Source organism: Lactuca saligna, chromosome 9, assembly GCF_052625555.1.
Source record: "Lactuca saligna cultivar CGN05327 chromosome 9, ASM5262555v1, whole genome shotgun sequence".
In the NCBI taxonomy this organism is placed as follows: Eukaryota; Viridiplantae; Streptophyta; class Magnoliopsida; order Asterales; family Asteraceae; genus Lactuca; species Lactuca saligna.
Window position 1 is genome coordinate 161,929,966 of NC_136425.1, and position 16,861 is coordinate 161,946,826.

The 16,861-nt window shown below is 33.4% G+C and overlaps 3 protein-coding genes across 3 annotated transcripts; all 3 read right to left on the reverse strand.

The window, feature by feature from the left end:
* Positions 1-3,024: 3,024 nt before the first annotated feature.
* LOC145015423 (putative germin-like protein 2-1) lies at positions 3,025-3,848 on the reverse strand. The gene is made up of 2 exons (XM_078973899.1): positions 3,699-3,848; positions 3,025-3,593 (listed from the first exon to the last, which is right to left on the reverse strand). Exons 1-2 carry the CDS (start codon positions 3,808-3,810, stop codon positions 3,058-3,060), a joined length of 648 nt encoding a protein of 215 aa, XP_078830025.1. The 5' UTR covers positions 3,811-3,848; the 3' UTR covers positions 3,025-3,057.
* Positions 3,849-9,147: 5,299 nt separating this feature from the next.
* LOC145016324 (putative germin-like protein 2-1) lies at positions 9,148-9,963 on the reverse strand. Its single transcript, XM_078974678.1, has 2 exons — positions 9,809-9,963; positions 9,148-9,703 (listed from the first exon to the last, which is right to left on the reverse strand). Exons 1-2 carry the CDS (start codon positions 9,918-9,920, stop codon positions 9,168-9,170), a joined length of 648 nt encoding a protein of 215 aa, XP_078830804.1. The 5' UTR covers positions 9,921-9,963; the 3' UTR covers positions 9,148-9,167.
* Positions 9,964-15,176: 5,213 nt separating this feature from the next.
* On the reverse strand, positions 15,177-16,087 carry LOC145015608 (putative germin-like protein 2-1). Its single transcript, XM_078974076.1, has 2 exons — positions 15,933-16,087; positions 15,177-15,827 (listed from the first exon to the last, which is right to left on the reverse strand). Exons 1-2 carry the CDS (start codon positions 16,042-16,044, stop codon positions 15,292-15,294), a joined length of 648 nt encoding a protein of 215 aa, XP_078830202.1. The 5' UTR covers positions 16,045-16,087; the 3' UTR covers positions 15,177-15,291.
* Between the last annotated feature and the right edge of the window lie 774 nt (positions 16,088-16,861).

Here is a 16,861-nt window from a genome sequence, read left to right on the forward strand (position 1 = left end):
TTAGGAAACAATAAATTATTTCATACTGATTCTCGTCTTCTTTGCTTGATCAGGCGATATGTGCTCCCCCCTGTTCGAGTCCATTACCTACGAGTTTTAATGACCGGGAACTTGTGTCATCTTAATCCATTTGCCGTTAGTAACACAAGGTTTTGTTCTTTAATCCATAAAACCTAGATTCGTATTTTTGTATGTTATTAGCTATTGATTATATGGATGTAGCTACCTGTGTTTAATTTAATTAACTAGTACGCAACGTTCACACTTTAACTTTTTGTTTCTAGTGACATTGTATTTTTGGCTTATTTGTTCATATGTTTTAGGTTCACACTTGCTCGTTACTAATAAATTTCAAGAGAATCCTTGTATGAGTTTTGCTCTCATTTGCTAGTTACCATAGGGCTTCATAATATTATTTTATTTGCCATGGGTATAGGGAGGTTGTTGCTTTACTAATTGATGTTCAGGTTGAAGACAAATTACGAAAATAGGGTTGGGTAAAACCCTAAAAATCTTCTGTTTTGAAATGGTGATTGAGGATGGTGATGGTAATGACGGTAGTGGTTGAGGGCGACCGAAGAAGGGAGATGAATGGAATGGGTGTAGGTATGGTGACATAAGGTTGGTCAGCGCCGGGGTGGGGGGGGGGGGGGGGGAGGGTAGGGTTTGGATTTATTTGTTATGTTTCTAACCAATAAAAACGTAAAAAAAAAAAAAAAAGACAAAAAAAAAAAAAAAAAAAGACAAAAAAAATATATATTTAAAAATATACGAAAGTCAGTTTACATAGTTATGTATCGGTCACACAAGTAAGTGCAACCATAACGACCATACTCGTCAAGATAAAAACAATATGTGTTGGACTTCTCACTTTTTTAAAGCACATGGTATGATTTAATCTAATACAAATAGGCACATAAGACAAGTAAATGAAGACATGGTTTTGGAAAAAATCGAGTTCTCTTTTGCAAAATTTGGGTTTGATTAAAGGAAAGGTCGTATGACCTTTTATTGTCCCGCTGCCTTCCACTTGGCCTTCCACTTGGTTACCCTCTTCCTCATGTTTCTATACTTTCTCTATACACTCTTATCTTCAAACAAAACTAACCGATTTAGGGTACATTTTGGTTACGATATGGTCTGATAAGGATTCAAAAGGTTGAGTTTTATATGGGATGAATGCGAGATAAGTCTTACCATCGGCCTCGACGAAGGATCTCCTCCCCCATGTGATTACATGCAAGAAAAAGAATTTGTCAACTTAGGTCCCTCCTTCAAAGATCATAGCATTTTAAGTTTTTAAAATTATAGTTTTTAGTTCTTTGCGAAAAGTATACATCTTTTTATGTTAGATAATTAATAATTATTATTTTTAATATTAGTTATATATTTATCATAACTCTTAAGGGAAATTCAATAAAATTAAATAACGACACGAGTGTTATAATATATTGCATTTTTTTTTTACAAACATGGTTGTCCTCCTATGGTTACTCAAGAACTCATAAATGAGACAATCGTTAGGAATATATGCAGGTGGAAACTATAATCGTGCATGTTGTCTTGTTTGATTTATCTGTATTCGTTTTAAAGTGTGGAAGTTGTTTGTCATTCGAAAACCATGGATGAGAGATGTACACTCGATGATGAGTTGCTTTCACTCTGAGGAAGATGATGCAAGTTATTTGAAAGATAAATCAATGATTAAATTTTATTAAGGTTATTTTATTTTATAATTTTTTCGGTTAAGATTTATCTTAATTAAGAATTGTTATGCCCTATATTAATAAAATATTTAGATTGATATAATCTCCTAATTTAGATGATTTCAATCATAATTATGAGTCATATTAGGGTTTTAGTTTAATTATAAATAGGTTAGCCACCTTTGAGTTTTAGAAGTTGATTTTGATTAATAAAGAATGGAATTTGAAACTCTTATTTCTTTACTTTGTGTTCATGTGGTACTAATCGACTATTCAAACTGATCGTCTCATGTCATGAGTAACATATGGTTTTGTTCTTTAATACATGAAACTAAGATTTTCAATTTGTATGTAATTGGGTATTCAATGGATGTAGCTACATGTGTTTAATTTGTTTGAAGTAGTAGACAACATGCATACATTTTCTTTTTCTGTATGTGAAATTGTATTCTTGACATATTTGTTTGTATGTTTGATGCTCTCACTTTCTAGTTACAATTGAATGTCAATTGAAGCTCTTATGTGGCTTTTTCAAACATAGATTTTTATGTTTTACTATGTATACTTCATTTTCTTTTAGTTAACGAAATCTTGAAAGGCTGGTCAGAGACCAAAGCACTTCGTGATTTCTATTTTTAGGCTTGGATCTTGGGAGGTTTTTTCTTTGATTATAGATGGATAAGTTGAAGATAGATGATACAAATAGGTTTGGGGAAAAATGCTAACCAACTTCTGCTTGACAACGGTGGTGGTGGAAGGCGACAGAAGAAGGGAATGGAATGGGAGGTGGGTGGCGTCAAGTGAGGTGGATGGGTTTAGGGATTATTTAATTTCATTTTTCATTATGACAACTAAAACAAAAGAGTTAAAAGGAAAGAAAATTAAATTGGTATAGCTTGTTGACCGACCTAGTAAGTAATCGAAACACCAAGGACCATATTAATCTTTTTGAAAAAATTGATGGTTGAACTTCTAGTCTTTCTAAAGCAAGTGGGTTATTTACGTAAATTTGTCTTTGTGATTTCTAAGTCCATTTCTTGCACACTCTTAGGTTTGTCTTTGTGATTTCCAAGTCTATTTCTTGCACAAACTTAGGTTTGTCTTTGTGATTTCTAAGTCTATTTCTTGCACACTCTTACATAAATTTAAGTTTGTGATTTCTAAGCCTATTTTTTGCACACTCTTGGGTTTTGAGTTTATATCTTACTTTTGAAGTAGTTAATTCCACATAAGTAAATCAAAATCACTATGATAGTAGTATATATATTATTCGATTTTAAATATAACAACACAAACATAACAAATATCATAACATTGATAAGAAAAGCAACATTTTAAAAGCATGTAAAAGCTAGAATTTCGATTGAATTTGATAGACGACGTTGATGTCAACTTGAAAGGCCTTCGCAAGAATATCTCCAGCGATATCGGGATTTGACCCAAAAACAGCGTTTGCAATGGTAATAACTCCTGGATTTTGACTACTCAAAGCTGCAATTGCAACAGCATAGCCATTTCCCACGTTTTTCTGGAAGTGAATCAGGCCTTCTGGGAACACGAAAACATCACCTTTCTGAAGTTCTTTTGTGATGAGTCGGTTTTGAGGGTTGGACGTGACAAATCCGACTAGAATACGGCCTTCCATAACAGTCAAAATTTCAGTGGCCCGAGGGTGTGTATGTGGGGGGTTAATACCCTGTGGGGCAAAGTCAATACGTGCCATTGAGATACCAAGAGTGTTAAGTCCTGGCAGCTCTTCTACGGTCACCGGAGTCACAGCAGACCCAACCGCATTCGAAGTGTTTCCCATTAGTTGCAGTCCTCTATAAAAGAAATCATCAGGTTGTACAAGCCTTGCCTCTTTGCAAACCAAACCATTCACGAATACTACGAGGGAAAAAATTAAATAAATAAACTATTAAATATAATATGTTTTCAAATAATGCATGGAAATGCCGGAGAGTTTCTTGACCTTCACACATAAATTCTTACCTGTGCTATTTTGGTCTGCCACACAGAAGTCCTGAAGAGCACTAGGGTCCGATGCAAACACAAGGGAGCACCCCGCCACCAAGAGACCAAGTAAAAGCAAATGAGACGTCATTGTTGAGAAGCCGAAAACTTGTTTTTGATGACTTAATTATGGTAGCTTGGGAAATATATGAAATAAAGAATGGAACTCGCAATGCTTTTATAGTGAAAATATAGGATCATCAAGACTAATACCATCATAGCGTCATCATTATCATCTTGAGATGCATTCAAATTTTGTTGTTCGATTTCTAGAAGCAAGATACATTCAACTTACGTTGTCTGGTTCTTAATTTCATAAAGGTTGCAACTACTACCTTATATGTCTGTGATCCTTCCATTCTTATATTTAGGTATATACTTTTTCATAACTTCCATACTTAGGATTAATTTTAATGGAATCTTGAATGTTTATTATGTATAGGAATTTTCTACTTATATCAATTTTTTAAGAAAATGAAAAAGTCTTGAAGAACAATATTGACCGTTTCCACATGAGATAATTATTATAGTTAAAGGATGCTTTATGTACATTTTATTTTTTAATTGATGCATTCCAAGCTTTTCTTGACACAAAAGATTAGCCTACGTGCACTACAAAAAAGTGCACAATTATCGAAAACTATTTATGTGTATAATCCGTTTGATGATGGGTTTTACTGGTTTGTTAGACACATATCAAAATGGGTTAGAAGAACGTGTATGTGGGCAATATCTTGTACCCATACATAACATACATTATAAACTTACTACATTCACCGAGAAAAGCACAATACTACGGATTATCAGCATAAACTTTTATAACGATGTATTGCACACAAATTTAAGATCCCCTTTTAGTAACACAATGTCTTTACTAGTTGTTTGTAAATTACCTGTATTAATTAGACGTCTAAAATTGCAAAAAAAAATAAATAACTAAATAAATAAATTCTTAATTTTCCTGAAAAAATATAGAAAGACAAAGTATAACAAAAAATATATTTGGATTTTATAGTATGAATGGAAACAGTAAATATAAGTCCAAAATTTTGGCAAAAAAATACCCATAAAAATAAACTACTAGGAAAAAGCTAGGTGGGTTGCTAAATAGCGATGCCTAATCAACGCAGTTTGATCCACCAATGGTTGAGATTTATAACCATAATTTTCGCGTTATGTGGCGCCGCTGACGTCATCGACCCCGATCCGCGTCGAAATATAAGGTGAAACCTTAGTCGTTGATTTTGTCCCTAATCCAACTATTGAAAATCGATAATGTACATACCAATAGCAGCGACACCAATAGCAGCAACTGTGTCGACGCTAATACTCGGAAATTTTGACCGCCAAAGTTTCCCCCCAAAGATGTCGCCGATAATTCTCAAAAAATTTTGACCATCAAAATTCCCCCGAAAGGTGTCGCTGCTAATACTCTATATGTCGCTGCTAATACTCAATGTGTCGCCGCTAAAAGGCGCCGCTGCTAATGCCATTCGCAGATATAACCCCCTTCAGCTCCTTCTTCCTCCTTCAGGTCCATCTTCCTCCTTCAGCTCCTTCTTCCCTCTTCTCTCTTCTATGAACTCATTTATATGTAGAATGTGTCTTTTGTATATGTATGTGTATTTATATGTCTATTATGTATGTATTTGTGTATTAGTTTATATATATATATATATATATATATATGTATATATATATACATATATATATATATATATATATGTATATAGTGTTTTTAAATGTGTTTATTGTATGTATTTGTGTATTAGTATGTGTATCATGTATGCATATGTGTTTTTGTATATGTATGTATATGTTGTTGTATGTGTATTGTGTATGTATTGATGTGTTTTTGGTTATATATTTTTATAATTTATAACAGTTTTTATAATTTTATAACGTTTGTTTTGTATATGAAAAGAATGTTTTAAAAAATACTAAAAAAAGAGAAATCTACAATTAGCGGCGACACTTTTAGTGGCGACAAAAACTATTAGTGGCGACGGTAAGCATTAGCAGCGACCGATTGGGTATTAGCGACGAAGCAACAGCGGCGACATGTCAGGGCCTTTAGCGGTGACGTCTGTCGTCACTAATAGTTATTATTCTTGTAGTGCATGTTTCATGTGCCAAATCTCTATGTGTGCTTTCTAATGAAGAAGTTGGAAGGAACATCCTACAATAATCTACATCTAATCATATGTCTCTTCCACTAACTTTTTTCTAAAATACACCCCAACCAACAATTTTGATTTATGTGTGGATGTTGGATCAACGATCGTCCTAGATTTCTGCGATGATAGAACACCGAGCAAAGAGGCGAAGATTGATGAAAGGTTAAACTATTAAACAACTTTAAAAAAAAATTAGGAAACAATAAATTATTTCATACTGATTCTCATCTTCTTTGCTTGATCAGGCGATATGTGCTCCCCCCTGTTCGAGTCCATTACCTACGAGTTTTAATGACCGGGAACTTGTGTAATCTTAATCCATTTGCCATTAGTAACACAAGGTTTTGTTCTTTAATCCATGAAACCTAGATTCGTATTTTTGTATGTTATTAGCTATTGATTATATGGATGTAGCTACATGTGTTTAATTTAATTAACTAGTACGCAACGTTCACACTTTAACTTTTTGTTTCTAGTGACATTGTAGTTTTGGCTTATTTGTACATATGTTTTAGGTTCACACTTGCTCCTTACTAATAAATTTCAAAAGAATCCTTGTATGAGTTTTGCTCTCATTTGCTAGTTACCATAGGGCTTCATAATTTTATTTTATTTGCCATGGGTATAGGGAGGTTGTTGCTTTACTAATTGATGTTCAGGTTGAAGACAAATTACGAAAATAGGGTTGGGTAAAACCCTAAAAATCTTCTGTTTTGAAATGGTGATTGAGGATGGTGATGGTAATGACGGTAGTGGTTGAGGGCGACCGAAGAAGGGAGATGAATGGAATGGGGGTAGGTATGGTGACATAAGGTAGGTCAGCGCCGGGGTGGGGGAGGGTAGGGTTTGGATTTATTTGTTATCTTTCTTACCAATAAAAAGGTAAAAAAAAAAAAAAACAAAAAAAAAAACAAAAACAAACAAAAAAATATATATTTAAAAATATACGAAAGTCAGTTTACATAGTTATGTATCGGTCACGCAAGTAAGTGCAACCATAACGACCATACTCGTCAAGATAAAAACAATATGTGTTGGACTTCTCACTTTTTTAAAGCACATGGTATGATTTAATCTAATACAAATAGGCACATAAGACAAGTAAATGAAGACATGATTTTTGAAAAAATCGAGTTCTCTTTTGCAAAATTTGGGTTTGATTAAGGGAAAGGTCATATGACCTTTTATTGTCCCGCTGCCTTCCACCTGGCCTTCCACTTGGTTACCCTCTTCCTCATGTTTCTATACTTTCTCTATACACTTTTATCTTCAAACAAAACTAACCGATTTAGGGGACATTTTGGTTACGATATGGTCGATAAGGATTCAAAAGGTTGAGTTTTATATGGGATGAATGCGAGATAAGTCTTACCATCGGCCTCGATGAAGGATCTCCTCCCCCATGTGATTACATGCAAGAAAAAGAATTTGTCAACTTAGGTCCCTCCTTCAAAGATCATAGCATTTTAAGTTTTTAAAATTATAGTTTTTAGTTCTTTGCGAAAAATATACATCTTTTTATGTTAGATAATTAATAATTATTATTTTTAATATTAGTTATATTTATCATAACTCTTAAGGGAAATTCAATAAAATTAAATAACGACACGAGTGTTATACTATATTGCATTTTTTTTTACAAACATGGTTGTCCTCCTATGGTTACTCAAGAACTCATAAATGAGACAACCTTTAGGAATATATGCAGGTGGAAACTATAATCGTGCATGTTGTCTTGTTTGATTTATCTGTATTCGTTTTAAAGTGTAGAAGTTGTTTGTCATTCGAAAACCATGGATGAGAGATGTACACTCGATGATGAGTTGCTTTCACTCTGAGGAAGATGATGCAAGGTATTTGAAAGATAAATCAATGATTTAATTTTATTAAGGTTATTTTATTTTATAATTTTTTCGGTTAAGATTTATCTTAATTAGGAATTGTTATGCCCTATATTAATAAAATATTTAGATTTATATAATCTCCTAATTTAAATGATTTCAATCATAATTATGAGTCATATTAGGGTTTTAGTTTAATTATAAATAGGTTAGGCACCTTTGAGTTTTAGAAGTTGATTTTGATTAATAAAGAATGGAATTTGAAACTCTTATTTCTTTACTTTGTGTTCATGTGGTACTAATCGACTATTCAAACTGATCGCCTCATGTCATGAGTAACATATGGTTTTGTTCTTTAATACATGAAACTAAGATTTTCAATTTGTATGTAATTGGGTATTCAATGGATGTAGCTACATGTGTTTAATTTGTTTGAAGTAGTACACAACATACATACATTTTCTTTTTCTGTTTGTGAAATTGTATTCTTGACATATTTGTTTGTATGTTTGATGCTCTCACTTTCTAGTTACAATTGAATGTCAATTGAAGCTCTTATGTGGCTTTTTCAAACATAGATTTTTATGTTTTACTATGCATACTTCATTTTCTTTTAGTTAACGAAATCTTGAAAGGTTGGTCAGAGACCAAAGCACTTCGTGATTTCTATTTTTAGGCTTGGATCTTGGGAGGTTTTTTCTTTGATTATAGATGGATAAGTTTAAGATAGATGATACAAATAGGTTTGGGGAAAATTCTAACCAACTTCTGCTTGACAACGGTAGTGGTGGAAGGCGACAGAAGAAGGGAATGGAATGGGAACGGTGGTGGTGGAAGGCGATAGAAGAAGGGAATGGAATGGGAGGTGGGTGGCGTCAAGTGAGGTGGATGGGGTTTGGGATTATTTAATTTCATTTTTCATTATGAGAACTAAAACAATAGAGTTAAAAGGAAAGAAAATTAAATTGGTATAGCTTGTTGACCGACCTAGTAAGTAATCGAAACACCAAGGACCATATTAATCTTTTTGAAAAATTTGATGGTTGAACTTCTAGTCTTTCTAAAGCAAGTGGGTTATTTACGTAAATTTGTCTTTGTGATTTCTAAGTCCATTTTTTGCACACTCTTAGGTTTGTCTTTGTGATTTCCAAGTCTATTTCTTGCACAAACTTAGGTTTGTCTTTGTGATTTCTAAGTCTATTTCTTGCACACTCTTACATAAATTTAAGTTTGTGATTTCTAAGCCTATTTTTTGCACACTCTTGGGTTTTGAGTTTATATCTTACTTTTGAAGTAGTTAATTCCACATAAGTAAATCAAAATCACTATGACAGTAGTATATATATTATTCGATTTTAAATATAACAACATAAACATAACAAATATCATAACATTGATAAGAAAAGCAACATTTTAAAAGCATGTAAAAGCTAGAATTTCGATTGAATTTGATAGACGACGTTGATGTCAACTTGAAAGGCCTTCGTAAGAATATCTCCAGCGATATCGGGATTTGACCCAAAAACAGCGTTTGCAATGGTAATAACTCCTGGATTTTGACTACTCAAAGCTGCAATTGCAACAGCATAGCCATTTCCCACGTTTTTTTGGAAGTGAATCAGGCCTTCTGGGAACACGAAAACATCACCTTTCTGAAGTTCTTTTGTGATGAGTCGGTTTTGAGGGTTGGACGTGACAAATCCGACTAGAATACGGCCTTCCATAACAGTCAAAATTTCAGTGGCCCGAGGGTGTGTATGTGGGGGGTTAATACCCTGTGGGGCAAAGTCAATACGTGCCATTGAGATACCAAGAGTGTTAAGTCCTGGCAGCTCTTCTACGGTCACCGGAGTCACAGCAGACCCAACCGCATTCGAAGTGTTTCCCATTAGTTGCAGTCCTCTATAAAAGAAATCATCAGGTTGTACAAGCCTTGCCTCTTTGCAAACCAAACCATTCACGAATACTACGAGGGAAAAAATTAAATAAATAAACTATTAAATATAATATGTTTTCAAATAATGCATGGAAATGCCGGAGAGTTTCTTGACCTTCACACATAAATTCTTACCTGTGCTATTTTGGTCTGCCACACAGAAGTCCTGAAGAGCACTAGGGTCCGATGCAAACACAAGGGAGCAACCCGCCACCAAGAGACCAAGTAAAAGCAAATGAGACGTCATTGTTGAGAAGCCGAAAACTTGTTTTTGATGACTTAATTATGGTAGCTTGGGAAATCTATGAAATAAAGAATGGAACTCGCAATGCTTTTATAGTGAAAATATAGGATCATCAAGACTAATACCATCATAGCGTCATCACTATCATCTTGAGATGCATTCAAATTTTGTTGTTCGATTTCTAGAAGCAAGATACATTCAACTTACGTTGTCTGGTTCTTAATTTCATAAAGGTTGCAACTACTACCTTATATGTCTGTGATCCTTCCATTCTTATATTTAGGTATATACTTTTTCATAACTTCCATACTTAGGATTAATTTTAATGGAACCTTGAATGTTTATTATGTATAGGAATTTTCTACTTATATCAATTTTTTAAGAAAATGAAAAAGTCTTGAAGAACAATATTGACCGTTTCCACATGAGATAATTATTATAGTTAAAGGATGCTTTATGTACATTTTATTTTTTAATTGATGCATTCCAAGCTTTTCTTGACACAAAAGATTAGCCTACGTGCACTACAAAAAAGTGCACAATTATCGAAAACTATTTATGTGTATAATCCGTTTGATGATGGGTTTTACTGGTTTGTTAGACACATATCAAAATGGGTTAGAAGAACGTGTATGTGGGCAATATCTTGTACCCATACATAACATACATTATAAACTTACTACATTCACCGAGAAAAGCACAATACTACGGATTATCAGCATAAACTTTTATAACGATGTATTGCACACAAATTTAAGATCCCCTTTTAGTAACACAATGTCTTTACTAGTTGTTTGTAAATTACCTGTATTAATTAGACGTCTAAAATTGCAAAATAAATAAATAAATAAATAAATAAATTCTTAATTTTCCTGAAAAAATATAGAAAGATAAAGTATAACAAAAAATATATTTGGATTTTATAGTATTAATGGAAACAGTAAATATAAGTCCAAAATTTTGGCAAAAAAATACCCATAAAAATAAACTACTAGGAAAAAGCAAGGTGGGTTGCTAAATAGCGATGCCTAATCAACGCAGTTTGATCAACCAATGGTTGAGATTTATAACAATAATTTTCGCGTTATGTGTCGCCGCTGACGTCATCGACCCCGATCCGCGTCGAAATATAAGGTGAAACCTTAGTCGTTGATTTTGTCCCTAATCCAACTATTGAAAATCGATAATGTACATACCAATAGCAGCGACACCAATAGCAGCAACTGTGTCGACGCTAATACTCGAAAATTTTGACCGCCAAAGTTTCCCCCCAAAGATGTCGCCGATAATTCTCAAAAAAATTTGACCATCAAAATTCCCCCAAAAGGTGTCGCTGCTAATACTCTATATGTCGCTGCTAATACTCAACGTGTCGCCGCTAAAAGGCACCGCTGCTAATGCCATTCGCAGATATAACCCCCTTCAGCTCCTTCTTCCTCCTTCAGGTCCATCTTCCTCCTTCAGCTCCTTCTTCCCTCTTCTCTCTTCTATGAACTCATTTATATGTAGAATGTGTCTTTTGTATATGTATGTGTATTTATATGTCTATTATGTATGTATTTGTGTATTAGTTTATATATATATATATATATATATATATATATATATATATATATATATATGTATATATATATATATATATATATATATATATATAGTGTTTTTATATGTGTTTATTGTATGTATTTGTGTATTAGTATGTGTATCATGTATGCATATGTGTTTTTGTATATGTATGTATATGTTTTTGTATGTGTATTGTGTATGTATTGATGTGTTTTTGGTTATATATTTTTATAATTTATAACAGTTTTTATAATTTTATAACGTTTGTTTTGTATATGAAAAGAATGTTTTAAAAAATACTAAAAAAAGAGAAAACTACAATTAGCGGCGACACTTTTAGTGGCGACAAAAACTATTAGTGGCGACGGTAAGCATTAGCAGCGACCGATTGGGTATTAGCGACGAAGCAACAGCGGCGACATGTCAGGGCCTTTAGCGGTGACGTCTGTCGTCACTAATAGTTATTATTCTTGTAGTGCATGTTTCATGTGCCAAATCTCTATGTGTGCTTTCTAATGAAGAAGTTGGAAGGAACATCCTACAATAATCTACATCTAATCATATGTCTCTTCCACTAACTTTTTTCTAAAATACACCCCAACCAACAATTTTGATTTATGTGTGGATGTTGGATCAACGATCGTCCTAGATTTCTGCGATGATAGAACACCGAGCAAAGAGGCGAAGATTGATGAAAGGTTAAACTATTAAACAAATTTAAAAAAAAATTAGGAAACAATAAATTATTTCATACTGATTCTCATCTTCTTTGCTTGATCAGGCGATATGTGCTCCCCCCCTGTTCGAGTCCATTACCTACGAGTTTTAATGACCGGGAACTTGTGTAATCTTAATCCATTTGCCATTAGTAACACAAGGTTTTGTTCTTTAATCCATGAAACCTAGATTCGTATTTTTGTATGTTATTAGCTATTGATTATATGGATGTAGCTACATGTGTTTAATTTAATTAACTAGTACGCAACGTTCACACTTTAACTTTTTGTTTCTAGTGACATTGTAGTTTTGGCTTATTTGTACATATGTTTTAGGTTCACACTTGCTCCTTACTAATAAATTTCAAAAGAATCCTTGTATGAGTTTTGCTCTCATTTGCTAGTTACCATAGGGCTTCATAATTTTATTTTATTTGCCATGGGTATAGGGAGGTTGTTGCTTTACTAATTGATGTTCAGGTTGAAGACAAATTACGAAAATAGGGTTGGGTAAAACCCTAAAAATCTCCTGTTTTGAAATGGTGATTGAGGATGGTGATGGTAATGACGGTAGTGGTTGAGGGCGACCGAAGAAGGGAGATGAATGGAATGGGGGTAGGTATGGTGACATAAGGTAGGTCAGCGCCGGGGTGGGGGAGGGTAGGGTTTGGATTTATTTGTTATCTTTCTTACCAATAAAAAGGTAAAAAAAAAAAAAACAAAAAAAAAACAAAAACAAACAAAAAAATATATATTTAAAAATATACGAAAGTCAGTTTACATAGTTATGTATCGGTCACGCAAGTAAGTGCAACCATAACGACCATACTTGTCAAGATAAAAACAATATGTGTTGGACTTCTCACTTTTTTAAAGCACATGGTATGATTTAATCTAATACAAATAGGCACATAAGACAAGTAAATGAAGACATGATTTTTGAAAAAATCGAGTTCTCTTTTGCAAAATTTGGGTTTGATTAAGGGAAAGGTCATATGACCTTTTATTGTCCCGCTGCCTTCCACCTGGCCTTCCACTTGGTTACCCTCTTCCTCATGTTTCTATACTTTCTCTATACACTCTTATCTTCAAACAAAACTAACCGATTTAGGGGACATTTTGGTTACGATATGGTCTGATAAGGATTCAAAAGGTTGAGTTTTATATGGGATGAATGCGAGATAAGTCTTACCATCGGCCTCGATGAAGGATCTCCTCCCCCATGTGATTACATGCAAGAAAAAGAATTTGTCAACTTAGGTCCCTCCTTCAAAGATCATAGCATTTTAAGTTTTTAAAATTATAGTTTGTAGTTCTATGCGAAAAATATACATCTTTTTATGTTAGATAATTAATAATTATTATTTTTAATATTAGTTATATATTTATCATAACTCTTAAGGGAAATTCAATAAAATTAAATAACGACACGAATGTTATACTATATTGCATTTTTTTTACAAACATGGTTGTCCTCCTATGGTTACTCAAGAACTCATAAATGAGACAACCTTTAGGAATATATGCAGGTGGAAACTATAATCGTGCATGTTGTCTTGTTTGATTTATCTGTATTCGTTTTAAAGTGTGGAAGTTGTTTGTCATTCGAAAACCATGGATGAGAGATGTACACTCGATGATGAGTTGCTTTCACTCTGAGGAAGATGATGCAAGGTATTTGAAAGATAAATCAATGATTTAATTTTATTAAGGTTATTTTATTTTATAATTTTTTCAATTAAGATTTATCTTAATTAAGAATTGTTATGCCCTATATTAATAAAATATTTAGATTTATATAATCTCCTAATTTGGATGATTTCAATCATAATTATGAGTCATATTAGGGTTTTAGTTTAATTATAAATAGGTTAGCCACCTTTGAGTTTTAGAAGTTGATTTTGATTAATAAAGAATGGAATTTGAAACTCTTATTTCTTTACTTTGTGTTCATGTGGTACTAATCGACTATTCAAACTGATCGTCTCATGTCATGAGTAACATATGGTTTTGTTCTTTAATACATGAAACTAAGATTTTCAATTTGTATGTAATTGGGTATTCAATGGATGTAGCTACATGTGTTTAATTTGTTTGAAGTAGTAGACAACATGCATACATTTTCTTTTTCTGTTTGTGAAATTGTATTCTTGACATATTTGTTTGTATGTTTGATGCTCTCACTTTCTAGTTACAATTGAATGTCAATTGAAGCTCTTATGTGGCTTTTTCAAACATAGATTTTTATGTTTTACTATGCATACTTCATTTTCTTTTAGTTAACGAAATCTTGAAAGGCTGGTCAGAGACCAAAGCACTTCGTGATTTCTATTTTTAGGCTTGGATCTTGGGAGGTTTTTTCTTTGATTATAGATGGATAAGTTGAAGATAGATGATACAAATAGGTTTGGGGAAAATTCTAACCAACTTCTGCTTGACAACGATGGTGGTGGAAGGCGACAGAAGAACGGAATGGAATGGGAACGGTGGTGGTGGAAGGCGATAGAATAACGGAATGGAATGGGAGGTGGGTGGCGTCAAGTGAGGTGGATGGGTTTAGGGATTATTTAATTTCATTTTTCATTATGACAACTAAAACAAAAGAGTTAAAAGGAAAGAAAATTAAATTGGTATAGCTTGTTGACCGACCTAGTAAGTAATCGAAACACCAAGGACCATATTAATCTTTTTGAAAAATTTGATGGTTGAACTTCTAGTCTTTCTAAAGCAAGTGGGTTATTTACGTAAATTTGTCTTTGTGATTTCTAAGTCCATTTCTTGCACACTCTTAGGTTTGTCTTTGTGATTTCCAAGTCTATTTCTTGCACAAACTTAGGTTTGTCTTTGTGATTTCTAAGTCTATTTCTTTCACACTCTTACATAAATTTAAGTTTGTGATTTCTAAGCCTATTTTTTGCACACTCTTGGGTTTTGAGTTTATATCTTACTTTTGAAGTAGTTAATTCCACATAAGTAAATCAAAATCACTATGATAGTAGTATATATATTATTCGATTTTAAATATAACAACATAAACATAACAAATATCATAACATTGATAAGAAAAGCAACATTTTAAAAGCATGTAAAAGCTAGAATTTCGATTGAATTTGATAGACGACGTTGATGTCAACTTGAAAGGCCTTCGCAAGAATATCTCCAGCGATATCGGGATTTGACCCAAAAACAGCGTTTGCAATGGTAATAACTCCTGGATTTTGACTACTCAAAGCTGCAATTGCAACAGCATAGCCATTTCCCACGTTTTTCTGGAAGTGAATCAGACCTTCTGGGAACACGAAAACATCACCTTTCTGAAGTTCTTTTGTGATGAGTCGGTTTTGAGGGTTGGACGTGACAAATCCGACTAGAATACGGCCTTCCATAACAGTCAAAATTTCAGTGGCCCGAGGGTGTGTATGTGGGGGGTTAATACCCTGTGGGGCAAAGTCAATACGTGCCATTGAGATACCAAGAGTGTTAAGTCCTGGCAGCTCTTCTACGGTCACCGGAGTCACAGCAGACCCAACCGCATTCGAAGTGTTTCCCATTAGTTGCAGTCCTCTATAAAAGAAATCATCAGGTTGTACAAGCCTTGCCTCTTTGCAAACCAAACCATTCACGAATACTACGAGGGAAAAAATTAAATAAATAAACTATTAAATATAATATGTTTTCAAATAATGCATGGAAATGCCGGAGAGTTTCTTGACCTTCACACATAAATTCTTACCTGTGCTATTTTGGTCTGCCACACAGAAGTCCTGAAGAGCACTAGGGTCCGATGCAAACACAAGGGAGCAACCCGCCACCAAGAGACCAAGTAAAAGCAAATGAGACGTCATTGTTGAGAAGCCGAAAACTTGTTTTTGATGACTTAATTATGGTAGCTTGGGAAATCTATGAAATAAAGAATGGAACTCGCAATGCTTTTATAGTGAAAATATAGGATCATCAAGACTAATACCATCATAGCGTCATCATTATCATCTTGAGATGCATTCAGATTTTGTTGTTCGATTTCTAGAAGCAAGATACATTCAACTTACGTTGTCTGGTTCTTAATTTCATAAAGGTTGCAACTACTACCTTATATGTCTGTGATCCTTCCATTCTTATATTTAGGTATATACTTTTTCATAACTTCCATACTTAGGATTAATTTTAATGGAACCTTGAATGTTTATTATGTATAGGAATTTTCTACTTATATCAATTTTTTAAGAAAATGAAAAAGTCTTGAAGAACAATATTGACCGTTTCCACATGAGATAATTATTATAGTTAAAGGATGCTTTATGTACATTTTATTTTTTAATTGATGCATTCCAAGCTTTTCTTGACACAAAAGATTAGCCTACGTGCACTACAAAAAAGTGCACAATTATCGAAAACTATTTATGTGTATAATCCGTTTGATGATGGGTTTTACTGGTTTGTTAGACACATATCAAAATTGGTTAGAAGAAGGTGTATGTGGGCAATATCTTGTACCCATACATAACATACATTATAAACTTACTACATTCACCGAGAAAAGCACAATACTACGGATTATCAGCATAAACTTTTATAACGATGTATTGCACACAAATTTAACATCCCCTTTTACTAACACAATGTCTTTACTAGTTGTTTGTAAATTACTTGTATTAATTAGAC

Coding starts and splice junctions, on each gene's coding strand:
- LOC145015423 (XM_078973899.1), bottom strand. CDS start 3,810: ATGACGTCTCATTTGCTTTTACTTGGTCTCTTGGTGGCGGGGTGCTCC. Junction 3,594..3,698: donor GGCAGACCAAAATAGCACAG/GTAAGAATTTAT, acceptor TTTCCCTCGTAG/TATTCGTGAATGGTTTGGTT.
- LOC145016324 (XM_078974678.1), bottom strand. CDS start 9,920: ATGACGTCTCATTTGCTTTTACTTGGTCTCTTGGTGGCGGGTTGCTCC. Junction 9,704..9,808: donor GGCAGACCAAAATAGCACAG/GTAAGAATTTAT, acceptor TTTCCCTCGTAG/TATTCGTGAATGGTTTGGTT.
- LOC145015608 (XM_078974076.1), bottom strand. CDS start 16,044: ATGACGTCTCATTTGCTTTTACTTGGTCTCTTGGTGGCGGGTTGCTCC. Junction 15,828..15,932: donor GGCAGACCAAAATAGCACAG/GTAAGAATTTAT, acceptor TTTCCCTCGTAG/TATTCGTGAATGGTTTGGTT.